This window comes from Rhinichthys klamathensis, unplaced genomic scaffold (assembly GCF_029890125.1).
Source record: "Rhinichthys klamathensis goyatoka isolate OS25496 unplaced genomic scaffold, OSU_Roscu_1.1 h1tg000035l_1, whole genome shotgun sequence".
In the NCBI taxonomy this organism is placed as follows: Eukaryota; Metazoa; Chordata; class Actinopteri; order Cypriniformes; family Leuciscidae; genus Rhinichthys; species Rhinichthys klamathensis.
The window spans coordinates 2,094,382-2,121,722 of NW_026606583.1; the positions used below are offsets into that span (position 1 = coordinate 2,094,382).

Below are 27,341 nucleotides of genomic sequence, written 5' to 3' on the forward strand. Positions count from 1 at the left end.
AAATAAAGTATAAAAAATATATTTGTCAGTTTCAGGACCAGGTTTGTAAACACATGACACAATTTCTTACCTTGCCTAGGATGGATTTGCCAATTTTCCTTTCAAGAAGCATAGTGTTCAGTCTCTGCACCTCCATTGCCACACAGGAGGATCTGTGTACGTGGGAGCGAGATGAATGGTAAAAACTCAATTTTTCTTCTGTCAGCTGAGAGAGACAACAAAAATACATATTATCCCTAGAGTAATAACTGAGGCAAGAAATGACAACAACATTGACTTTATGAATTGTCCCATGTCCACGTTTAAAATATATCCACACTTTTTTATCCATTACTGGCCAAGACCAAGGTCAGAAATAGACTGTGTTTAGGAACAGCATATAGCTTAGAGCGCTAGTCTGTTGTGATATCAAATACAGTGCATAGCTGGTCTGTGAAGTGTTCCTTTATTGTCAATGAAAACGGTTTGTCATTCGACAAACTGTTTTTAGATGTAACTGCTTTCACTTTTTAAAATATATAACATTCCTCGAATCCTTAAATATGTATAGCAGAAGAACTAACATCTGTGAGACTTCACAAAAATCACAAAAAGTAAACACTTAAAATCACTTAAAATATATTTCAGCACAAAAAAGCAATGCATGCAGGAAATCACATGCAGGGTTCCCACATGACTTACTTACTCATTCCAGATGATTTTTTCCCCCAATTTATTTAATTTATTGCTTTAATAGAAATTTCATTCACAAGCAGCAACTGCTAGTCAAATAGTGAAATATCTTTTGAGCACAACAAGAGACATTTCCATGACTTTTCCATGCCATAAAAAAAAATCACAATTTTAAAATTCCCTGACATTGACAGGTTTTCCATGATTGTGGGAACCCAGCATATGCGTGTACTGTGTGGGAAAGGAGAGCTTGCCACTTGTGAGATGGTTAAAGTAAAACGAGATTAAGGGATTTAGATGAAAGAATAATGAGATGAAAAGGTTTAGAGGTTAAGATAAAAAAATGTAGATTACAAGACAGCACCACTTTAAATCAATGTTCAATGAGAAGAAAGATTAGGAATCAATGGGTGATGGGTGACTATCGTGATTAGATACAGGGATTTTATCAACGGTTTTGTAGTTACCCGACGAACACTGTCCTCATCCGATTCTGAGAAATGTCTGTTGTAGAAGGGACGTCCCTAAATAATGATGAATGAATTAAAAACCTACCATCACATATCTTAGGAGCCCAAAAATGTATAACTGCTGCGTTTCATGATGCACGTAAGCACAGCACACAACAACAAGTTTATAATGCAGTAGAAAGGAAATGTTGTTACGGAGTAACAAAGAAATCAAGCAAGAACAGATTATAATTTCAACTACATTTCTCAGTAGCCTGGCACTAAACATATGAAATATCTATATTATTAACATAATCTATATCATATCTATATCTAAAAAACAAAACAATAGGTATAAACTAGTTTAATTTAAATTTAATAATGTTCTGTATTTGTTCAGATTTAATGCTGACAATCATCCAAAACCCTGTGCTGGATACAAATACTGTTGTGATTAATAAAATAAAATAATAAAATAAAATATCCAGGTGATATTCGATACCTGGCTGTGATGTTCCACTAAGTCTCCTTCACTGCGTTTCTCACTAGGGTAACCACTGTCTCCTCCATTCTCTGAGTCCTGTGAATGCAAGTACAGTTCATAGTATAAATCAGCTTTTCATTGCTGCTAAAATCAACTTAAATGAAATCAGTTTCCACAAAATATCACTGAATTTAATACCACTGTCAACAATGGATATATATTCTTATTCACAAACTGACCTTTTGATCTGAGTTAGCTCGATGTGTCTCATTCATGTCATTCATAAATGACCAGCCTGTTATGAAACATAAATCGAGAGACATAATTGGAGGTGAAATAAAAAAAATGAGTGTGCATTTGTCATAAAACAAAATATGCATTTCAGTATGCACCTGACATACTGTATGAGAGCTAACTTTATATTTGAGCTAGAATGCCTTGATATGTTGCAGTTTCATTTGTCTACAAGAATTGAGGAAAAGCTTAAAACAAATCAATGTGTTTTAACTAAACACAGAATAAGTAGAGCTACCAATCAGGGTGCTGTTGGCAATAATTGCTTAAACACTCGATACGGTTTCAAATCATAATGTTAAATTGCTAACATGACAGTTTTGATATCTCAGACAAGTGTATACTCTACTAAAGCCTTATACTGTATAGGTAAATTAGAATATGTGTCCTTATAATATTCATCAAAACAATTAAAGGTCAATGCAAACTGGCCCAGGAAGGTTACTTAGCAACATCAGCACCAGCTAATTAATATTCATGAGCTAAGCCATAGATACAGCCAGCAGTGCGTCTAGGGGGAACATCAATAAGACTTAGGGAAAATAAATCCTAACTACCTACCATAGTTACCCTTTCATTTTAATTTCTGAGGGGACATTTCTGATAATTGTGGCTATATTTAGATAAGTCACACTGCTGCAGACTTACACATTTAGAGCATCCCCTATTTTATTGCAGTTTTCTTTTATCATGGATAGATGCATTTTTATGGACTTAAAACAGAAACAGCCATTCACTGCCATTATAAAGCTTGGAAGAGCCAGGACATTTAGTAATATAACTCCGATTGTATTCGTCTGAAAGAAGAATGTCATATACACCTAGGATGACTTGAGGGTGAGTAAATCATGGGCTAATTTAAATTTTTGGGTGAACTATCCCTTTAAGTGCATTCACACATAGTCCTTCGTTAGTATAGTATTACCTATGGATGATCGGTCTGCAGAGACGCCAATACTAAGTGGAGAGCAGGGAACCGAGTCTGTCTCGCTGTTTTCATCAACTGAGGAAGTCTCAGAGAGCCGGGTCAGAAGAACAGGCATGTGGCCGAGAGAGATTGTCCGAATCCTGGGCGAACCACACTGCTCTTCACATCCACGGAGGACAGTCTGAGCTGAATTCTGCTTAGAAAAAATTAATTCATTTAGAAAGCTTTCAGAAATATTTGTTTAAATAATCCAAATTCATAACCAATTGCAACAGTTTGTGAATGCAGGGCTAAGAGACATGAATTTTATCCTGTTGGTCTGATTGGGTCAGCAGTTCCACTGATATTTTCACTGGCAATGCCACAAAAACACCCAAACTTTTAAATTAACTATCAGAACCAAAGTATAATATTTTAGTACAGAATGTTTCATTAAACATGGAAAAAAAGGAGGGATCGACATATCAGCAGGAATTATGTATTTTTGTAGGCCAAAACCCGGAAACGATTTAGTATTTTAGCACTTCTGTCCTGAAGTTTTTGGTTAAACGCCTGAAAAAAGGTCTGTGGTGAACATAAGTGTAACACAGTTCAAGCCCAGGGAAGGAGGAGGAGGGAACCGGCAAATGGTTAAAGTTTTAATCACAAAATTAAACAAACAACAAAACGAAGTGGCAGCCGCTTCAAGGCCGACTGTCACACACAAAGCATTAAAGGGACACTGTGTGGGAATTTCTCCCATCTAGCGGTGAAATTGTATTTTGCATTCAAACGAATTGTGTTCTCCAGCGCCTCACTTTTTCAAATGCCTGTTGCATCTACGGTAGCCGTTATGTACCAAAAAGCTATGACAGGATGTCTTCTAATAGCACTTCGTCGAGTTTTCCTTCGGGTGAACAGGTTTGTTATTTCAAACAAACTGCAACTTGCATATGCTCTATTAAAATATATTCTTATCGAATTTCTAGGTTACAAAAAGTAAACTTACAAACCTTGTTTTTAGCGCCTTCTCTACTCTACTCAATAGCTGCTATTCATCAAAGAGTCATTCACCACTAGCGGAGTGAGCTGGAAAATCAAACTTTTCCCGAACCCCGTGGGGAGGAGGGCCACAACATCATGGCCACCAACAAAACTTAGCAAACATTGTTCTTGCGCCGGCTTTAACTTCTGTATATTCGGCAGTTTTGCAACGACGGACCGAATAGCTTTTCTCACGTCTTTCTCCGCTCCAATTCAAACTGACGCGCTACATCGACGTCATCGTTCTCAGCCACTCCCTCTGTTCGCTGATTGGTCCTACAAAAAATTGATTTCTGGAAACCTAAGAATATACAGCAGTCCCAGACGTAGTACTGAAGGAAAATGAAATTGAGCGGAAGTGCGAGGGCGCAGCCAGGCTAACGTGACGCTGGCTCTGAACGAAAACGCGTTGGCCTAGTACTTTTTGTCCCTCTCTGCTATTATAGTTTTTCAAGATGGCGGAACTACATGGAAGCCTCCGTGGACTTACCCGTCCCATGTATATAAAGATAATAAATTCTTCGTTTACGAGGATAAGTCAGATAATTGGCAGAGGTATTTGTACACCATTGAGGACATATTTATGAATAAAAATATTGATTTTAGATAATAAAATACCTAAAAAAGTACACATTGTCCCTTTAGGAATAGTTCAATTCAAAAAGAAAACTCTGTCATCATTTACTCACCCTCAAGTTGTTTCAACCTGTATGAATTTCTCTCTTCTGCTGAACACAAAGGAAGATATTTTGAAGAATGTTGGTAACTAAACAGTTGATGGACCCCATTGACTTCCATAGTTTTTTTTTTTTACTACTATGGAAGTCAATGGAGTCCATCAACTGTTTGGTTGCCGACATTCTTCAAAATATCTTCCTTTGTGCTCAGCAGAAGAAAGAAATTCATACAGGTTTGAAACAACTTGAAGGTGAGTAAATGATGACAGAATTTTCATTTTGAAGTGAACTTTAAATGTCCCAAGCCTGGTCCTCTCTCGCCTTCCATTGTCATCACTCCTACTTTTATCCTTCCGGAGCTCCTCCGTGGGACTCGAGGCTTCAAAAATATATAAAAGTTGTTTTCATTTGTGATGTTTACCATGATGACCAAAACGTGTAAGAATCATAATCTTTCGTTGGTCAGAGCTTATTTTCTGCAAAAATCCAAAAGCTAACGGTAAAATCCGATTGGGTTTTTGTTGAGGGAACCAGGCTGATGCTACTTCCAGAATGGCCTACTGGCCGTCATCATATAAATACAGCACCGTCTATATTGGGCAGTTCCATCAACTGGCCCAAACTTCTCACACTAGCCCCGGGCAATCCTACTGTTGAGCCCATGTTACGTATATAGAGCTTACATAAGGATCTTGTACAAACCAGCAATTTGTTGGTGCAGTCCAGTTGTGCAGTTTCAGCAGGGGACAGGTCAAAGCGAGTGAGGCTCATACTCCTACAGATCTTATTACACAGGTGAGAGTGGAAGAAAAGAGCCATGCCACGCACACCTGAAACACACACACAACATACATAAGACAACCATTACTAGTGATGCACAGAAACAAATTTTTCACTAAAGCCAAAATATTTCAAATACACAGATTACATTTTTATATCAATTTTTAATAATATAAATTATGTTTCTACTCCAATTCGTTGTTGAAAAATAAATATTTATACGGTGGCTGTAATAAAAACTTGTTTTGATGAGAGATTTGTTCAAACATACATAACATAATGGAGTCATAGGTTAACCCTCTGGGGTCCAAGGTGTTTTTGGGGTCCTTGAGATGTTTTGACATACTCTGACATTTGTGCTTTTTTCAGTTGCTTATAAACATATTACTGGCAAAGGTGTAATTACACTCTATTTAGCACACACAGGGCTACCATAATGTGTTATCAACATGTATGTACATTTTTGTATTTTTGAGAGAATATTGTTTATGCGTGGTTATTGAAAAAACTAAAACTTAAAGTTTCTGAAATAAGGCCACAAAACACATACTAAATATCTGTCCACAAGACTTTTGACTAATGGGTGTTGTGGCCTAGAGTTTTTTCTTCAAAATGATCTGAAAATCATCCTGCCTTATCATTTACATTAAACAATAGATTGGTTTAAATTTAAAAATGACACTTTTTGTTTGGAAAGGCAATATGCGCAGGGGTGTGACCTGCTGTGATTCACACCTGAGAAGACAATGGGCCCGCATAATGAGCGCATAATGGGGCTGCATACTAATGACCCTTTCATTCAGGTGTGTCACTGAGCCACAAGAATGCAATGCAATGACAATATATATATATATATATATATATATGCCTATATAATACAAAATTGGTTCACAGTTCCAATTATTTATTTATTTTTCAAATTGTGCTTGCAAATTGTATAATATCAAATGTAAAAATTTATAGTAATTGTGCAGTTAATTATCATACTGTTTTTACAGAAAGTTTGGGAATGTATCCCAAATGTGTCACTAATAAAACACAATACAAATAATTTAAAGAGGAGGCTTATATTGAGCTTTTAAGATTTACCTAAGATTTATTTATATGTAGCCTACATATATTTTTGCTATTTTAATAAAAAGGTTACAATTACAACAACAATTAAAATGTAACTATTTCAAATGTAATCTTTCTTTGTATTATATACTAAAGTATACATTTTATCATACATATTTCACAGTTGCGGATTAATTAGTTTGAATATAGCTTACAATCGAACAAACACTATAATAACATCTTAGCAAACAAGCTTATTTGATGTGGCATTATTTTACAGTAAAAACGACATCTTGTCTTTCATATGTAACACATCGTTTTTATGATTAGGACATATAAATGTTAATTTGCAGTTTAATACGTTGCTTATACAAAAAATATTTTATTTCAACATATTTCAGTCGATTTTTACTCATCTCAGCATTGGAATATAGTTAGGTAAAAGCTGTTCATTCATTCACACACAAAAACGCGATTCAAACAGTCTTTTTGTTTACAGACACTATTCCATATCGCGATTAGCACAAAGCACTTGAAAATAAAGAATGTACCTATTTCCTCGGCTGGATCCGTTGCTCCTCCAAATGAAACTACCTGTAGCCTACTTCTGAGGTAATTTTTTCCAGGATTATTATTAAGATAGTACTATTATTCCTCACAGCGTCGTAAATCTGAGTCTCTTTCGGTGGTTATCCAGCTGGTGTGGGCGTGGATCGCCTCAGAGCATTTGTGTTTGAATAGAGCGCGCGCTCCGTGGGCGTGGTCAAATTAACTTTAATGAGCTGAGACGAGAACGACTATCATCTCTCTCTTTTCGTACAGATTACATACAATGAGAAAAACATTTTTTTATATAAATTACTTCATTTAAAAGAAGATAATTCAGGCTTCATGGCTGTGTGCCTGTGTACCTGTTTGACTGAGTATTTGCAGAGTTACAGATGATTTTTCGGACGCGTTTCAGAATGTACTACACTGACAGAGAGAACGCAGAACGCGCATCATGTTTATTTTTCTTTATTAGGCGAAAAGCACAACACTTTGTTTTTATTATGAGGTTCCACAAAAAAAATACAAACTTAACAGGATCGAATGATGTACAACACTTATATGTAAGATCAAAATTAACAGAGTAATTTGAGTCTCTTTTGCACTGATAAGGAAAAAAGTGAGCTGGTATCGCCGGCGAGACCGCCGACCCCAGAGAGTTAAGTAAAATTATAATGAATGTGTAATATAGTGCATATATTTATTTAAATGCTCCTCTCTAGTAGCCTGGCTAACGTCAGACCCAAGTCTCATTGAAACTTGGGTCTGGGAACCACGTGTTCATTTTCTCGTATTTGAGGCGTGGTTTACGAATGCTCGGCGCCTTTTATTGGGTGCTAAGAATGTCTATCAAATGGGCCTGTCAATCGTTTCAATTATATCAGATGACGTATGTGTCGCATAGACATCAGCATCGTCTTGCTGCTCCCTCCCCGTTCTGTGATTGGTTCCCTAGATGAGGCGAAAATCTGGACCATGGTATCCATACTGCCTTTCAGCGTGAATAAAATCGCTGCGGGAAGGCAGCATGGGGAAACCCAGACTACCTCTCTAGAGTTATTTTCAGAAAGCTGAGATTTTTTTCCATATCAAGGGCCCTATCATACACCCGGCGCAATGCTAGTTTCAGCCCGACGCAGTTATCATTTTCACATCCTGCTCCACGTTGGCGTGCTGGTCTGAAAACGAGGTGTGTTCAGGCGCATTGTTGGCACGTTGCTATTTTGAGGCAACTGAAATAGACTGCGCCATTGACTTTACACCAGGTTTCAGTTGGTCAATGGCGCAGTCTATTTCAGTTGGCTCAAAATAGCAACGCACCATCAATGCGCCTGAACACACCTCGTTTTATTCGCAATTTTTTTTTGTTATTTAAAGAGCGCGTTAGTAATATGCGCCTATGGGCGGGTCAACAATGCGCATACACTTTGTCCCATAGATGGTCTGCTCAGATCCGTTTCCTCGCTAGAGAAGCGTTCAGTTTTTCCGCTTGCAAATTACGCCATGTAAATAGCGAATCCGCCATGGGGCGAGCGCAACTGGCTTTTAAAGGGAATGGGAGATGACACTCTGATTGGTTTATTGCACATTACGCCCAAAACACACCCATTACTCACTAAAAGAATAGGGACAACCCTTTTAGACCATGCGCCGGGCATACAGACCATTTTTCCCTTCGTTAAATTAGCAAAAGTGGATTCGGACACGCTCAAAGTGCGCTTACGCCCGTGCGTAAGACGCTTTAGACCATGAGCTTAGATTGTTCAAATAGGGCCCCAAAAGATACAAAGCTTGATGGTAGGTGCACTACAAATAATGTTTTGTGTTTTAAAAACAGCATACACTAAAACATCTCGGTTCATCAAAATGAAGATCGATTAAAAACGAAAAATGTATATTGTCCAAACAGCTGACATAATTACCTGTTGTAGTTTATCCGCATCGTGTGCATGAAAAAGACACTTACACAGTCAAAAAAGAAGCATCATCGGAGTAGTACTAATTAAACATCACTGTTTCAGTCAATGTTTCATCCATAACTGAAATTTAATTTCGGCCAAATATTTTCAGTTGCCAAAATTTCAGTGCATCACTAAAATGTTCCTCATGCTTAAAGTACTCTTGCTTAAGACAAATCAAATTTATAAGAAGTCTTTAAGTTTATAAGGAGAAAAAATGCAGGATATTGATAAATACCCAGGTTGCCATCTCCAAAGTCAGTCCCCTTCTCAGTGTGGATCTGAGGATCTGTATAAAGGTCCCCAACACCCTGAATGTCCACCACTATCAGCTGGTGTCCAGAGCGCTCAAATGTGAAATGACTAAATGCCTTAAGCCACAAAAACATCATTGCCAATAAATAATCACACATCATTTCACTGGGACAACAGATTCAGATTTGATACATCCTTGACAACCTGGGGTATAAGCCGTATGTTATCGTCCCTCACGAAACCAGAGTTGGAGTTGTACTTTGTGTACTTCCCCTCAATGTAGTGTTCCAGGTGAAACAAAGGGCTCCCAGGGCGACTAGTCATTTCCACAACACACATCTGCATGATGTCAACCTAATAATGATGGGATACGTTAAAGTAGTACATAATTCGTATCTGGTATGATTGTTCAAACCAGTTTTGAGTGGTAAAACCTAGTTTACATACAAACTGTGACAGTGTTTTATGAACATTAACAACATCCACCAGAGAAGTACCTGTTTGGGAGGCCTGTGGCGATTGAACTCCTCGCCCCATAATTTAGCCTCCATTTGTAACTTCACATCCTCAAAGTAAACCTCTCTGTCCACAGTCTCCATGTAGCGCTTAGCCACGTAGTTTGAGGCTGATTTCCATTTGCTGCTGTGGGAAAAGTTTGATAACTTCTTCCTGTGAACGATAGGGAATAGAAAGCTACAGGTCAACAAAAATCCATTTTAAGACAAGAGATGAGAGTATCATATTTAGGGCTGCCCCTGACTAAAGAATTTCCTAGTCTACTATTAGTCGTTCATTTAAGCCATTAGTCGATTAGTTGGGGGAGAAATACTAAACCATAATAATGAGCATTTAAAATATGAAATTAACCCCTTGTTTCACAAAGGTTTAAGCCTATAGTCCCAGACTAAAATGCATGTTTGAGCTGTTTTAAAAGTTTAAAAAGTAAAACAAAAAAAAGTTAAAAAGTTGGTTTGATTTATGAACAGTATTTTATATAAAATGTATATTTTATGAAACATGTTGAACTATAAAACTGCTAGAAAATCAAAGCCATAAATCTAAACAAGTTGTGTTCCAAATTTGAGGTTGATATCTCAAAGAATGAGCTTTCAGTAAGATTTTGTTTGGGGCATTACCAAATTTTCCTCAGATGCCAGCAAAACTCGCTGGGACACGCAGTGGTTGGATTTGGGATTTGCAGTAGTTTTTCTCTCTCAAATATTACAAGCACATACACGCACACATTTATTTTAATACACACATACAAACCACACTCTGACATCAATACCAACACACCCACACAATTATCGCTGCACAAGTTATCCAATTGGCACTATTATATGCAGAAGCAGAAAAACGGAATAAAGCGAGTATTTGCTTTATAGGCTAAACCTGAGAAAATGGCACCATCTGGTAAATTCAATTTTGAAGCTTTGCCAACATAATGAAAGCCTATTAACAAAGATTGCATAATTGTATGGTCAAATGGCCCTGGGAATAAAATAGCAGTTTTAATGGGTTTCAATGGGGACATTTTTGTCCAAAAGGTCATGAGTGGAACTATTTTGTGTACCTATACTAGTGTAAAATAGATTTTTTAAAGGAAATGGGGGTGAAATAGTAAAATTCCAATAAAAATACACACCTGTGCCAAAATCTATGCAGTTGACATTAACAGGCAAAATGATAAATAAATAAAAACTGAAAAAGGCAAAAATGTCCATAAGGATGCACAAGGGTTAAATGTCCTATTAGAACTAAGGCCTAATCCTGATTTAATCTAAACCAGGATTAGGCAGACGGACAAGTATAGCCTTAATATCGAATGAAAACTCAGTTTTCAGTCAGAACACAAACAAAATAAATATGCATTATATAAAAACGAATAAATAAAAAACAGCAGCAAACTGAAACACTACAACAATATGGACAATTAGGCTCTACCGTCGGATTCACCATCGCTATTTTTCCCCCTCTGATATCAGTCTCTTTGTTGGGGAGAAGTGAGCTCCGTGTTTAACATTTAGTCGATTATTAGGGGGCAGCCCTAATAAAATTATCACTTGAATGGAAGATACATCACTAAGAAAGGGACATAAGGGATGTATTTTGTACAGGATAACAAATACTAATTAATACAATCTTCATAGGCATTGGTCAATTATGACTAAGTTGGCTTGACAAACAAAACTAATCTACACAATATTTTCCTAATCCTTTTAATATAATAATGTGCCGTTTTTAAGACAGCAATTAAGCAATTACATGGAAACTGCAACTTATATTAACTGCAAAAAGGCTAAAAGGTGAAAAAACCTGAAAAACGGAATAACACTTTCACTTCTATTCCAAATATTCATTAATAAACAGTAATATTTACCTAGTCTATGGTATATATATATTCAATATATATTTGCTTGACTCACGATCTGAAGCATTCTCTCATGGCTCCTCTTCCAAACGGCTGTAAAAGAAATATATCTCAATTAATTCAAGAGAATACATAATTATTAGCAACATATTTACAGAAATGCAACTTCCAGCTCATACTGAAAACAAGTGTATGATGGCGCCAAAGTACCTGAGAGGAAATCTTGATAAATATGTCGTCTTTTGCCCATTCACCAGTAACCGCATTGAATCTAAAGAGCAAGAATACATGTTTACGCCAATGTAAATCACTTTAAATGTAGCTTTCTATTCCCTTTCATTTTCATGAAGAAGTTATCAAACTTTTACCCACAGCAGCGACTAGAAATCGGCCTCAAACTACGTGGCTGAGAGCTACAAGGAGATGTAAATGCATTTAACAATTTTAAAAAGTATCTTCTATACTATGAAAATAATATTTGTAAAATACACAAGTGATTTTTCTTCTTCTTTGGGACAGTTAGTGAAAGAGTCAATAAAGCAAATACTGCATGATGGGCACAGTCCTGAAGGCACACACCCAATATTTACATAAGTGTGTGTTGTTTTTTTCCATGGCCCAGAACACTGTGTACCATGTAGACCAACCAAACACAGTTATTTAATGGCACACACAACCATTGGCAGGCAGTCAAGGGATATTTTTTTAGAGGTGTGAAGTTACAAATGTTTAAAATTAGAGTCTGAAACTGTGAGACATCTGACATTATGTGTCTCTTATTTAACATGCAATCACACATTTTCTGAGATTGACTTGGACGTGTGTGTCGGGTGTCTGTGGTGTGGCACAGTGGTAAAAACTCAGGACTGGTAGCAGGAGGAAACCGAAGGTTCAGGGATGATGGGACACAAGGGTCAATCTCATGGCCAGTGTTGCGGAGACACTGATTAAAAGTAGAGACGTCACAAACTTTACATTTTTCAGTAGCATGAGAGTAGGTCAGGTGTTTCCAAAAGCATTTGTGTATTTTCTGTCACCGTAATTGTTAATTTATTCAAAAACCCTCATTTTTATTTGTATATCATATGAAGACTTCAGATGCAAAAACGTCTCGGTTACGGATGTAACCCTCGTTCCCCGAGTGGGGAACGGAGACGTTCTGTCGGAGGACGACGAATGGGGTTTCGCATAGAAAGCCTATCAACTTCGAGTATACAAAACGAGCCAATGGCAAAGAAATGCCATGGGTCTGCGGAATTTGCATGACGTAACTCCACCCTACCTCGTGGGTATAAAGGAGGAAGTCACGCCGCATACAGACATGTTTCTTCGCTGAGGAGCCAAGACTGAGCTCAGGCGATCCCCGCGGTACAGTGGAAGTGGCAGACAGACGGAACGTCTCGGTTACGGATGTAACCCTCGTTCCCCGAGTGGGGAACGGAGACGTTCCCCTTCGTTGTCACTCCGAGTTCCGTCGGAGGACGACGAATGGGGTTACCAGTCCAATAACGCCACCTTCACAGCTGTCTTCCAGTGCCCTGCGTAAATCTGAGATCCCTGTCGTGAGACTAGCACGGACGAAGGACTCCTATTTAACACAGGAATACCAAGGTACACTGGGGAGCATATCACATAGTTTAGAGGAAATATGCAAAATATTGCCAGGCCAAACGGGGGGGACTTAGAGAATACACATATGACCCGAAGGAATCATATGGAGAAACACTGGGGTGTCCAGCCGCAGGTGGAATATTTCAACCCCAGGAGGTGGCAAGGTGGCTTGCCAAGGGAAAGACACATGCTCAGAGAGGCTTACAGTGGGAATACACATGTGGGGGTTGCTCCGGAGAGGGACCATGCACACGGGAGGCACCTAGCCGACGCTCAGGCAAGAGACACTGGCGCCGACGTCAGGAGTGCAGGAGGAACTCGGGGCTTTCGGAGAAGCTCACCTGAGGAGAATATCGCACGTATCCAGTCCGTGGAGTGGAATGGCGAGCAAGCGAAGACACCTGAACGAGTCCCATGTTAGCTTGAAAAAGACAGTACATGGGAGGAGACTGGCTCCACTCAGAGATTATAGAATCTGGCGAATGTGTTCGGTGTCGCCCAGCCTGCAGCTCTGCAGATGTCTGTTAGCGAGGCGCCATGCGCTAGAGCCCAAGAGGATGCCACACTCCGGGTGGAGTGGGCCGTCACACCAAGGGGGCACGGTCGACCTTGCTGCTGGTATGCCAAAGCAATGGTGTCCACTATCCAGTGAGACAACCTCTGCTTGGAGAGAGCCTTTCCCTTCAGCTTCCCACCATAACAGACAAAGAGCTGGTCTGAGGTCCTGAAACACTGCGTCCTGTCTACATAGGTGCGGAGAGCACGTACTAGACAGAGCAGTGCCAAGGCTGGGTCTGCCTCCTCCGAGGGCAGCGCTTGCAGGTTCACCACCTGGTCCCGGAAGGGAGTGGTAGGAACCTTGGGCACATATCCAGGCCGGGGTCTCAGGATCACGTGAGAGTCAGCCGGCCCGAATTCCAGGCACGCTTCGTCAACGGAGAACGCGTGCAGGTCCCCTACCCTCTTGATGGAGGCCAGTGCAACCAGGAGCGCTGTCTTCATAGACAGGATCTTAAGCTCCACTGATTGCAAAGGCTCAAAGGGAGCACTCTGCAGGGCGGATAGAACCACCGCGAGGTCCCAAGAGGGAACGAGAGGAGGGCGAGGAGGATGTAGTCTCCTCGCACCTCTCAGGAACCTGATGACCAGGTCGTGCTTCTCCAAAGACTTACCTTCTACCAAATCATGGTGTGCGGCGATAGCGGCAACATAGACCTTGAGGGTGGAGGGAGACAGCCTTCGCTCCAACCCATCTTGAAGGAAGGAAAGCACAACACCGATCGAGCAACTCCGGGGGTCTTCTCGGCGAGAAGAGCACCAGCTGACGAAGAGGTTCCACTTCAACGCGTAGACGTGTCTCGTGGACGACGCTCTAGCGGAAGTGATGGTAGCCACCACCGCAGGTGGTAGGGTACTCACACCTACCTGGTCCCGTCCAGGAGCCACACGTGGAGGCTCCAGAGATCGGGACGAGGGTGCCACAGGGTGCCCCGTCCCTGAGAAAGAAGGTCCTTCCTCAGAGGAATGGGCCAGGGAGGTGCTGTCGCGAGGAGTATGAGTTCGGGGAACCAAGTCCGGGTGGGCCAGTAGGGCGCAACCAGAAGGACTTGCTCCTCGTCCTCCCTGACCTTGCGCAAAACCTGCGCAAGAAGGCTCACTGGGGGAAACGCATATTTGCGGCCCCGCGGCCAGCTGTGCGCCAGTGCATCCGTGCCGAGCGTGCCCTCGGTCAGGGAAAAATACAGGTCGCAATGGGTCGAGTCGTGAGAGGCAAACAGATCTATCTGTGCGTCCCCGAACTGGTCCCAAATCAGCTGAACCGACTGGGGATGGAGTCGCCATTCTCCAGGGAGGGGCTGAAGCCGTGAGAGCTCGTCGGCTGCACAGTTCAGGACTCCGGGAATGAAAACGGCTCGAAGCGACCTCAGATGCTTCTGACTCCATATGAGGAGGTGGCGAGCGAGTTGAGACATACGGCGGGAGCGTAGACCACCTTGATGGTTGATGTACGCTACAGTGGCGGTATTGTCTGATCTGACTAGTACGTGTTGACCCCTGAGCAGCGCTCGGAAGCGGTGCAGAGCAAGGCGTACGGCCAGCAACTCGAGGCAATTGACATGCCATAGGCGGTGGGGTCCTGTCCAGGAGCCCGCGGCAGCATGTCCATTGCACATGGCACCCCAGCCCGTGGCGGAGGCATCTGTTGAGACAACAACATGCCTGGACGCTCGTTCCAGGGGGACACCCGCCCTGAGAAAACTGAGGTTCGACCACGGGGTGAAGGTCTGACGGCAGGTCGGAGTAACTGGTACTCGGAGGGTGCCGTGTTGCCATGCCCACCTCGGGACTCGATCGCGAAGCCGAAGCTGAAGCGGTCTCATATGAAGCAATCCGAGCGGTGTCACCACGGCTGCAGATGCCATATGCCCCAGGAGCCTCTGAAACAGTTTCAGTGGAACCGCACTCTTGCCCTCGAACTGTCGTAGACAAGTTAGCATTGACTGTGCGCGCTCGCTCGTAAGCTGCGCGGACATGGCGACCGAGTCGATGTCCATACCGAGAAAAGAGATCCTCTGCACGGGGCAAAGTTTGCTCTTCTCCCAGTTGACCCGAAGGCCCAGATGAGCTAAGTGCCGGAGCACAAGGTCCCTGTGTTCGCAAACCTGGTCTCGAGAGTGAGCTAGGATCAGCCAGTCGTCGATATAGTTCAGGATGCGAACCCCGTGCTCCCGAAGGGGAACAAGGGCTGCCTCGACGACCTTCGTGAAGACGCGAGGAGACAGGGCCAGCCCGAAAGGGAGAACCGCGTACTGGTATGCCTGCCCCTCGAAAGCAAACCGAAGGAACGGTCTGTGTCAAGGAAGAATGGAGACATGAAAGTAGGCGTCCTTCAGGTCGATCGCTGCAAACCAATCCTGGGGCCGCACGCATTCGAAAAGGCGTTTTCTTGGGGACAATGAAGTAAGGGCTGTAGAAGCCGGACCTCATCTCGGCTGGAGGGACAGTCTCGATTGCACCCTTCGCCAGCAGGGTGGCAATCTCGGCTCTCATGATGGGGGCATTGCCACCGACCAAAGTGGAGCGAACTCCCCTGAAGCGGGGAGGAGACCGTGCGAACTGAATCGCATAGCCGAACCTGATGGTGCGGGCGACCCAGCGGGACAGACGGGGAAGCGCTAGCCAGGCTCCCAGGTACTGAACCAGCGGGGTCATGCGGGCCACAGGCGTCCCCCCGGAGGGGCAGCGAAGCGGAGTAACTGGCCCAGACGTGGACGGCATAGCGATCCGGTGTGGGGGCACAGTTAGCAGCCGCGCCCGGACAGAGGAGGCCAGGGAAAGACCAGCGTTCCACGGGGGCCTGCTCTGTCGGGGGTCTGGCGACAGAGGGGGACAGGGTCGAGGCGGTCCGTGGACGACCCGCCGTGTCAACCGCCTCCGGGACAGAGGGGAGCGAGGAGAGCACGGCTTGTGGGCGGCGCTCTGTGTCGTTCGAGAACTCTGTGAGCTCAGGGAAGAGAGGATTGTTTCTTTCTTTAACCATGTTAGGGTGCTGCCCACCCCTGGGTGAGCAGCGGGGAATGGAGAACAAAAGATTCTCCCCCGGCCCTCCACCGGGGGAAGGAGTGGTCCTGCTACCACCTCCTGAGAAACAATTATCATCCCTGAGCAGCCCGTCTCAGGAGCGCCGCTTGGCCCGGCGTTTAGCGGGGGGCGGGGCAGGAGAGGGCTGGGGCGCCGCCTTGCGGTTTCCTCCGCGCCTGGGCCTGGGTGGAGGCTGCTGCGTAGGCCTGGCGGGAGGGGCGGGAGCCGCAGGGGGGCGCCCTCGGCGGCGAGCAGGCTGAGGCATCTGCCCGACCGGACGGGTGGAGGCAGCAGCGGGTCGGCGGGGCAGAATGTGTTTGATGGCCTCAGTCTGCTTCTGCGCAGTGGAGAACTGTTGGGCGAAATCCTCCACTGCTCCGCCGAAGAGGCCGGCCTGGGACAGGGGTGCATCAAGCAGACGAGTCCGCTCGGAATCCCGCATGTCGGCCAGGTTCAGCCACAGGTGTCTTTCCTGGACCACCGCAGTGGACATCACCAGACCCAGGGAGCGTGCGGTAACCTTCGTCGCCCGGAGAGCAAGGTCGGTCGCGGCACGCAGCTCATTAAAGAGGCCTGGGTCTGTCCTGCCCTCGTGCATGTCTCTGAGCATCTGGGCCTGGTAGACCTGCAGAGTGGCCATAGCATGCAGTGAAGCAGCTGCCTGTCCCGCCGCTCTGTAAGATTTTGCTACCATAGAGGAAGAAAACCTACAGGCTTTGGATGGGTGCTTAAACTCACCCCGAGAAGAAGCACTCTGAGGACACAGTTGCATCGCAACAGAGCGTTCAACCGGGGGAAGCCCAGTGTACCCACGGACAGCTGCCCCATCGAGGGGAGGAAAGGCGGATGAGACCAGCGAGCGGTCCCGAGAAGACAGGGGGGTCTACCAGGACTTCGAGATCTCATCATGCACGTCCGGGAAGAAAGGTATTGGGGTTTGCCGTGGACGCGGGTCGGCGGCTTGGCCCAAAGACCAATCATCCAACCGCGAGCGCTCAGGACAGGGTGGAGGCCTCCACTCTAGTCCGATGCTCGCGGCTGCCCGGGAAAGCATGGCCGTCATCTCCGGATCCGACTCAGGCACAGCCGTATGCACACCGGAAGGTGGCAGCTGTGACGAGTCTTCACTTCCGGAAGATTTAAACCCACCTTGTGATGCTGCTACAGACATAGCATCATCCTCTGTAGCTTCAGCTGAAACACGCGGGCCACCCGAAGGTAGACCCGCGGGAATCACCAGTTCACTAGCGGGCACCGTCATTGAGGAGGGGGGCTGGGGTCGCGGACACAGAGTCGGCGCCTTGTTCCACACCGTCACCCTCAGATCACCCTGTCCACCAGCCGAAGTAGCACCCTGCGAGGGGGCGTTAGATCGGGGTGTGGAAGAGGGGGCTCTCACTCTTGCGAGTTCACCGAGTCTCGATCTTAATGACGCGATGGTCATGTTCCCACAAAGAGAACATGAGTCATCCACGAGCGCTGCTCTAGCGTGATTAATGCCCAAACACACCAAACAGCGCTCGTGCCCATCAGAGTCCGATACCAATCTGCCGCAACCAGAAATACACGGGCGAGACATCTTTAAAAAGACGTGCCACGTGCAAGCTCTTTTAGAGAGAAACACTCAGTGTTGAAGCGCCCGGGGAGACACGCACTCTCTGGCAAACCACGGCACAGATAAGCAGGAAGTGCGCGCTCGCTGGAGATCGCCGTCACACCAACACCGAGGAACTCGTTTGTAAAGCTGAAGATGATGATTCAGAGATGGCTTGTGGAGTGAAGAATAAACTTGGCTCCGAAGCGAAAACATGTCTGTATGCGGCGTGACTTCCTCCTTTATACCCACGAGGTAGGGTGGAGTTACGTCATGCAAATTCCGCAGACCCATGGCATTTCTTTGCCATTGGCTCGTTTTGTATACTCGAAGTTGATAGGCTTTCTATGCGAAACCCCATTCGTCGTCCTCCGACGGAACTCGGAGTGACAACGAAGGGGAACCTCTATGTCAGTCTGGCATTTTTTTCATTTAAATTAGCTTTTTTTTTTTATCAGGCTCCAATGTTAAGGTTCAGTAATTTTACTTTAATGGCAATGAAAAGGTTATTAGTCAGTTATTGAAATGCCTTAATTCAAAAATGTCACTTTAGTCAATTTATTGGTATTTAACAAATTGTCTTTTGCTGCAAAACCAGCTAAGTTCATTTTTGTTCTTTCTGGAAAAACCTCTAAGTCCACCTCTTTGAACAACAATACATGCTAATCAGTTGTAAAATCACTAAAGATGCTACTGGAAACATTGCAAATGATGAAAGCAGAATTCAGAATGTAACAATGAAGAAACTGATCCACACAGTAGGGGGAACTGTGATGCAAAGTGTAAGTTAGTCAGTTGTCAGTTTCTGTCAGAGTTACAGCAGTACACAAAACATTATTGTGTTTAACGATTTTCTTTACACGACAAATCAGGTCCTTCTGTGAAATCGGGTCTCCATCAACTATCAATTAATGATACTACTAGGTACATAAGAACGATAATAATTTAAAATATGTATAGCTTACTATATTGTGCATAATAAAACAAATTGTACGTAATTTCTTTCACTTGATTAAACTGTTAATTAATACATTTATAATAATAGCCTGTTAAGTGAATAATTGAACATTACATTGTTCTTTTTATAACTGCAATATTTTGACATTTTACACTTAATTGAACACGTAATTACATTAAAAATGATTGTGAATACATGCAAATACATTTGTAAGTGCAACCGCATGTATAAACTAGGTTATTAAGGCTAATCTGTATGTGTGCTATGCTAGTACATAAGCTAACTAATACAGACATTAAATGGTCATTATACCATAGTTAAAACAGCCTTTATCATCACATGTATTTGTAGGAATTGTAAACAGGCGTTAAAGAGAGTACCTATTAAAAGTAATTTGAGCCAATGGGATCGCTTGGGGGTCCTAACGGACATAGATATCGCTAACGGAGACCAGATTTGAGGGAGGACCCAATTTGTCACCACACCTGATTGGTTCTGTGGCTTTTGCTGACGAACTGGTATTTCTGAATGGGCTGAGGCTAGAATTTAGCAGATTGGAAAAGAAAGTATTTGATGAACATATACTATGTGCGGAGAGAATTCGCTCAATGTCATTATCTCATTTTTGACAGAGGTGCCGTTTAGCGGGTTTTGCATCTGATGTCTTCATAGTGTAACGTGTTCAAAATGCTGTTCTGTTACAAATAAGGATGCATTTAATGTTAATGTTTTACTTTATTCGTTTTATGTGATTCGATTGATTCGTTGTCAAGTTGTATATGGAAAGAGGCTCCACCCCTTGTGAGAGTGATGGGGAAATCTGGGGAGGAGGGGGGTAGAAGAGCGCCTCGCTGGTTCAAGTGCGGTTCTCTTATAAATCGGGTGTGTATGGCGTGGGCTGTGGCCGACAACAGCCTCTAATAAACACCCTTTGTTATCAAAACCGTCTCGTCCTTGCCTGAGAACGTTACAACTGGTGTCAGAAGTGAAAATACTTGAAAACAGCTGGGGGTACAACCGCTGATTTGAGTCCGGATTAAGCGTGCATTGGCCAAGCAGCTGCTATCTTCCGATGGTGAGAATGGATAATCCAGTTCGTATTAAGATGGAGGAAGATGACGGCTATACTGGAGCTGAGTCGGCGAATATGTTTGGTGTGAACACCGCGCCGGTCTCCAGTCATTTAAAGGCAAATTCGGTGAAACAGGAGCCGTGTGAAGCCGCGGCTGTGGGCGAGAAAGTGAGCCGCCATTACCCGCCGCTGCCGAACGTCATGAGCCGCCATTACCAGCCGCGGCCGAACGCCATGACGTCAGACGCCGGCGCGTCGATCTCGCGTGATGTGAGGGGACAAAAGGTAAACAATAATGGCGGCGCCCATGAAGTGAATATGCCGGCTGGAATAAAAACACCAAAATACGCCGGCAAATCGGATTGGGAGGCTTTTCATGCCCAATTTGAACTATTAGCTCATGCATATGCTTGGTCGGAGGAGCAGAAAGCCCTTCAACTCGCTCTTTGCTTGACAGATGATGCACTTTCGTGTCTGTTGTTGCTTGATACTAGTGAGAGGGCTGATTATGGCGCATTGGTCGGTGCATTGAGACGCCGCTTTGGACAGTGTTTCCGGTCTGAGCTTCTCCGGTCTGAATTACACACCCGTCAAAGAATTCCGGGAGAGCCACTGCGGGTTCTGGCCAACGATATTGAATCCCTAGCAAGGCGAGCATATGCACATATTCCTCCATCAGTGCAGAGCGAGCTGGCCCGTGATCAGTTCATCAGAGCTCTTTCCCCAGCGGAGCTGCGCATACATACACAGCTTGCACGCCCACGTGATTTGGCCGAAGCCTTGGAGTTGGCACTGGAGAGGGAAATGGCGGTTGAGGCAGCAATGCGGGGGTCAGCAACGGATCCCTCCCCCACCATCAGGGCAGCAGGAGGGGGTGACATGGCTTCACCAAAACCTGAGTGGCTGGAGGAGATTACGGAGATGATTCGTGGACTGGCGTTGCCTCCGCCCAGGAGGCAGACACAGCAGACACAGGCCCGCCTTTGCTGGGGGTGTGGTCAGCCGGGACATCTGGTTAAGGAATGCCCTATGCTGGCTAGGAATTCGGGAAACAGGAGGGGGGCGCAGTAGGCGGGACGCTGCAGACCCCCAAGCCCATGTCCCGCTCGTCATTGGAACACGCAGACAGGCCCAGCATGAACAACGGGACTAAGGAGCATGGGGTGGTGGTGGTGGGAAGGACAGCCATATCAGATTTTTGCCATATTCCCATTTGCATTGAGGGAGTGGAATGCACGGCCCTAGTAGACACAGGGTCTACAGTTACTGTGGTTCGTCCAGAGGTTGTGCCGGAGGGAACACGGTTAGAAGACACAGCAGTTCAACTCCGCACAGTGACCGGTGAGCTGGCACCGATGATAGGGAGGGGGCTGTTGACACTCACCGTGGGGGGCGTGAATATGCAGCATCTGGTGTGGATAGCTAATGTACAGGACAGCTGTATCTTGGGTTTGGACTTTTTGAGGGACCATGGCTGTCAGTTAGATCTGTCCAAGGCCACATTGAGTTTCGGCAATGGTCAGGTAGTGAGGATGAGGCCACCAGGAGCTCGTCAAACAGATGGGCTGACTATAGGTTCCTGGGCATGTAACCTCAATGATGGAGATGGTTCACACTGCGCAGTGCCACCCAGTGCGTCCCAGCAAGAGCCCCTGTTACTGCACAATTGGCCTGAGTCTGTTTCAAGGGGAGAGGGAGAAATAAGGCAGGCTCTGCAGGAGATAGCACAAAGGAGCTCCAATGACCTGGATACGCAGCAACAAGGACAGTTGTGGCAGCTGTTAGTGGAATTCCAGGACTGTTTTTCCTGTGATGACGAGGACCTGGGTCAGACTTCCCTGGTGCAACACGACATCAACACCGGGGATGCAACGCCCATACGTCAGCGGCCCAGACGTATGCCCTTAGGTCGGCAGGAGGCGGCAGAGCAGGCGTTGGTAAAGATGCAGCGTGCGGGTATAATAGAGCCTTCTGAAAGCCCCTGGGCATCCCCGGTGGTCATGGTCCCAAAGAAAGGGGGGGAGTGGCGCTTTTGTGTCGATTACCGGAGGCTCAATGCAGTGACACGGAAAGACTCGTACCCTCTCCCACGCGTGGATGATTGCTTGGATCTGGTGGCTGGCTCTTGCTGGTTTTCATCATTGGACTTGAGGAGTGGGTACTGGCAAGTGCCTCTAAAGCCAGAAGCTCGACCCAAGACGGCTTTTTGCACGGGAAGAGGTCTGTGGCAATTTAAAGTCCTTTGTTTTGGTCTTTGCAATGCCCCTGCCACATTTGAGCGCCTAATGGAGAGGGTACTGGAAGGCATTCCGCGGCAGCAGTGTCTGGTGTTTTTGGACGACATACTGGCACATGGGAGCTCATTCCATTCAGCTATCACAGCCCTGAGGGTGGTGCTGGAGAAAATCAGAGCAGCGGGTCTGAAATTACATCCCAATAAATGCCAGCTGTTAAGCAGAGAGGTGACCTTCTTGGGGCATCGCATTGACAGTGAGGGGATTGGCACAGCGGAAGACAAGGTCAGAACCGTACAGGAGTGGCCTATCCCGGTGAGTCAGAAGGAGTTAAAAAGCTTCTTGGGTCTGGCATCCTATTACAGGAAGTTTGTACGGGGTTTTTCTTGTATTGCTGCCCCCTTATACAAGCTTCTGAAGAAGGATCAGTGCTTTGTCTGGTCAGAGTGCTGTCAAAAGGCTTTTGATACTCTGAAGCAAGCCCTGGTGTGCGCGCCCATTCTGGCACCTCCCGATCCCCAACTGCCCTTCGTTCTTGATACAGATGCAAGTGGGGATGGAATAGGGGCTGTTTTGTCCCAAAGGTGGCAAGACGGAGAGAAAGTGGTAGCATATTTCAGCAAGGTGCTAAACAAAGCTGAAAAGAGGTATTGTGTCACACGACGAGAGCTGTTGGCCACAATCTCTGCCATCAGGCACTTTAAGTACAACTTGTGCGGTCGGCACTTCACCATACGCTCTGACCATGCCTCCTTGCAGTGGTTGATGACTTTCAAGGAACCAGAGGGCCAGGTGGCTCGTTGGCTCGAGGAATTGCAGAGTTATGAGTTCACCATTACGCATCGTGCAGGGGAACGGCATGGTAATGCAGACGCCCTGTCGAGACGTCCATGTAGAATGCAGGAATGCAGGTATTGTGAGCGCAGAGAAGCCAGAGAGTGGGAGCTTAGCCAGAAAGTGGATGGTAGCAATGGGCCTGAGCCGGTCTGTCGGGAGCTACAGGAGGTGGATGTCACTCAATGGGCAGAGAATCAGAGGGGGGACCCAGACCTATTGCCAGTGATCCTCTGGGTAGAGGCACAGCAACGACCACCATGGGAGGAGGTAGTAGCCCTCTCCTCATTCACCAAGGGATTGTGGGCCAAGTTCAAGTGTCTACGGTTGACAGAGGGGGTCCTCCAGCGAGCATGGGTGGTGCCAGCGACAGGAGAAAAAAAAATGGCAAGTCGTGGTGCCTGGGGACATGCAAGAGGCAGTGTTGAAGGCTATGCATGGCTTTGCCGGGTCTGGCCATTTTGGGGTGACGAAAACACTTCGGCGTCTGCGTCAGGCCTTCTACTGGGGACGCCTGAGGCGTGATGTAGAGGACTTCTGCAGGCGTTGCGATCTTTGTACAGCACGCAAAGGGCCGCAGGGGAAGTCTAGGGCCCAACTGCAGCAGTTTCTGGTGGAGGAGCCGATGCAGCGGGTGGGGGTGGATGTCATGGGGCCATTTCCTTGCACCACACAGGGAAATCGCTTTGTCTTGACTGCTATGGATTACTTTACGAAATGGCCTGAGGCCTTCGCACTGCCTAACCAGGAGGCTGAGACTGTTGCCAATGTCTTGGTGGAGGGCATGTTTAGTAGGTTTGGGGTCCCCCAGTGTATCCATAGTGATCAAGGCAGAAACTTTGAGTCCAAGGTATTCTCTTCCATGTGTGATCGTTTGGGAATTAACAAGACCCGCACCACCCCACTCCACCCCCAAAGCGACGGGCTCGTGGAGCGATTCAACAGGACACTAGCTGAACAGTTGTCCATTTTAACATCAACTCATCAGCACGATTGGGACACCCATCTGCCACTGGTCTTAATGGCATGTCGCTCTGCTATTCAGGACTCTACTTCATGCACACCAGCCCTGCTCATGTTGGGTAGGGAGATTAGAACCCCTGCAGAGTTGGCCTTTGGGCGGCCTCCTGATGCCCCTCCTGTTCCAGCTGGACCTGAATATGCTAGACAGCTCCAGGACCGCTTGGACTCTGCCCATGCATATGCCAGGAGGCAGCTGGTGACCGCAGGGGTGCGGCAAAAAAGAGCGTATGATCTGCATGCTCGGGGCTGCAACTTTGGGGTCGGAGAGCTAGTTTGGGTTTACAGCCCAGTTAGGAAGAGAGGAAGGTGCCCTAAGCTGGATAGCCACTGGGTGGGACCATGCCCGATATTGGACAAGCTGGGGGAGGTGGTGTATCGAGTGCAGTTGCCTCCTCGGGGGCGCAAAGTGGTACTGCATCGTGATAGGCTGGCCCCTTACCGGGGCACCGCGACGCCAGAGGGTGTCACAGTACTTCCTTCACAAAACAGTGAGACACAAAGGGGGTCAGAGGGGTTAATTGGACCAGCTGATATGGCCAGTAGTGGTCAGCAGGTGACACTGATGCCCGACATCCCTCAGGGTGATCATTCGCAGGGCTCAGAGGAAGCGGCACCTGGAGTCAAAAATCACATGCTCCTCAGGGGGCGTCCTAGGAGGGAGAGGAGAACCCCAGTCAGATTTAGAGACTTTGTCCTCGGGGTCGAGGACTTCAGTTAGAGGGGGGTAGTGTAACGTGTTCAAAATGCTGTTCTGTTACAAATAAGGATGCATTTAATGTTAATGTTTTACTTTATTCGTTTTATGTGATTCGATTGATTCGTTGTCAAGTTGTATATGGAAAGAGGCTCCACCCCTTGTGAGAGTGATGGGGAAATCTGGGGAGGAGGGGGGTAGAAGAGCGCCTCGCTGGTTCAAGTGCGGTTCTCTTATAAATCGGGTGTGTATGGCGTGGGCTGTGGCCGACAACAGCCTCTAATAAACACCCTTTGTTATCAAAACCGTCTCGTCCTTGCCTGAGAACGTTACAATATGTTTTTATATGTGCTTGCTTGACGTTAAGCATGTTTGATCTTCCATTTTCTATATTTGATGTGCTCTATGATGTATGTGTTCATCAATTATTATATGTGAATAATATCCTAAATTAAATCTGTTCAAAGCAATCGTGTCTCTTCAGAACACTTGGATTAAATCACTCCATTTTTATAGAATATGGAACACTTTTATAATCTCCGTATGAACTTTTGAACCGTCAAAGTTTCGGTTGCATGGATTTTTAATGGATCAACAGAAATATCTTCATTCGTCACAAGTCTTATGGGTCTGGAATGTTTTAACCCTTTTAGCTGCAGTGTAGATGATGTTTGTTTGTTGATAGATGTGAGTATAGCCTTAGCTGTCGTTGAACATCTTGTAGCTTGGCTGTCTACAGATTCCAACTATCTTCCCCAACTTGTTGCATTTTGATGGAGTCAACTATTTGAGCTCTTTTGATGGATTCAACTCTTTGAGTAGGTTAACCATCCAAAGGGGCTCAAAATCACTCACCTGTATCGAGTACAGCGCTCTGTCTCGATTTCCTCCAGATGGAACTCAGCCCAAGGATCTGGCATGGCTTTGGCTTTCTCAATAGCATGTTTCCAAGTAGCCTGAGTATGAGAAATTGAAGTTGTTTAAAAAACTCCTACATCTGTCTATATGGGTTGAAGAGTGAAGATGGAAGCGATCCACTCTATACATAATGGATGCGAGAAAAGAACAGGAGGAAAAGAGGTATGCTACAATAAAGGACATGCAGGAATAAAAGGACAAAGAAAGTTTGAATCAGAGCTGGAACGTTTTTAGCAGACTAAAGGGGATCCTAATACCAGGGTACCAGCCTAATAAAAATAAAGAAATACCTTTAATGACATCTTGCACCCTATAGGAATCAGAATTGGAACCAGAATCGTTACATATCTTGATTCCCGGAGTCACAGAGTCACTGTTCTGTGATCCCACAAAGAATGTGTCAGGATTAGACAGCAGGCTTGGTTATTTTATAAACTTTGTGCTTCGCAAATTCTGAATAACAACTGCAAGAGAGCTAGCATACTATACTATGCTGTAGTAAAAGTCTCAAGTCCACGTGTCATCAGTGAAGTAAACCTGCCCATATGCCAAAATAACCAGTAAACCTAGATCCTATGGCCAAGTATATTCAACCAATTATTTATAGAAAGGTCAAAGTGAGACAGAGTTCAAATATATGTCAGACACAAGGAAAATGTGGGCTCCTCTTTACAGGGAACACCAGAAACGTTACCCATGTGTCACAAGACATCACGTAGACATCATCTCCTAAACAGTACAGGACTATCACTGATACCTAACCTTACATACTATATGAGTAGGAATTCAATAGTATAATGAACAAATAACTTAAATTAATTATATATTAACATTGCTGGGCTTGTAGTTAATCAAAAATGAAAACACCTGTGTGTAAATTAGGCAAGTATTTGTGTTTTTCCTTGCAAAAGTCTGATATTTGAAGCTGATCATATATATTCAATTTTCAAATTCAAATAGTAATTAGCTAGGTTAAATGAGCACTAAAAAGTAACATCTCTGCTGTACATTATAATCAGATTTTATGCTTGTAAAATTCTAGATTGGAGCTTTAATTGTGCTTGAAGTCGTGATGAAATGAAAGTAGCAACATATCTTTTTTTCTCTTACTGTGACGTACTTCCTAATGTAACAGATTGTCGAAAAAAGAAAGTAGAGCTATGTATGTATCGTTTGTTGATTGATTTTGAGATATGGGTGTTGGACTCAGGAGGCAGATGTAAGAAGCAAATGTAGGAATGAAAGGGAAAAAAGGCAATAGGAAAAATATGGGAAAAGCACACATTAAATGATAGATGCCAGTTTTGATGGATTAAAATTGCAAG

The 27,341-nt window shown here is 44.9% G+C and overlaps 2 protein-coding genes across 2 annotated transcripts in view; one reads left to right on the forward strand and one right to left on the reverse strand.

Annotated features, from left to right (window-relative positions):
- Positions 1-27,341, forward strand: part of crym (crystallin, mu) — a 200,890-nt gene that overhangs the window by 91,135 nt on the left and 82,414 nt on the right. The window lies entirely within an intron of this gene.
- LOC130080491 (eukaryotic elongation factor 2 kinase-like) lies at positions 31-26,074 on the reverse strand. Its single transcript, XM_056245848.1, has 12 exons — positions 25,954-26,074; positions 11,707-11,767; positions 11,552-11,589; positions 9,623-9,794; positions 9,330-9,479; positions 9,109-9,241; positions 5,230-5,357; positions 2,825-3,020; positions 1,845-1,900; positions 1,624-1,701; positions 1,140-1,196; positions 31-205 (listed from the first exon to the last, which is right to left on the reverse strand). The coding sequence occupies exons 1-12, from the start codon at positions 26,016-26,018 to the stop codon at positions 32-34; spliced, it is 1,308 nt and encodes a 435-aa protein (XP_056101823.1). The 5' UTR covers positions 26,019-26,074; the 3' UTR covers position 31.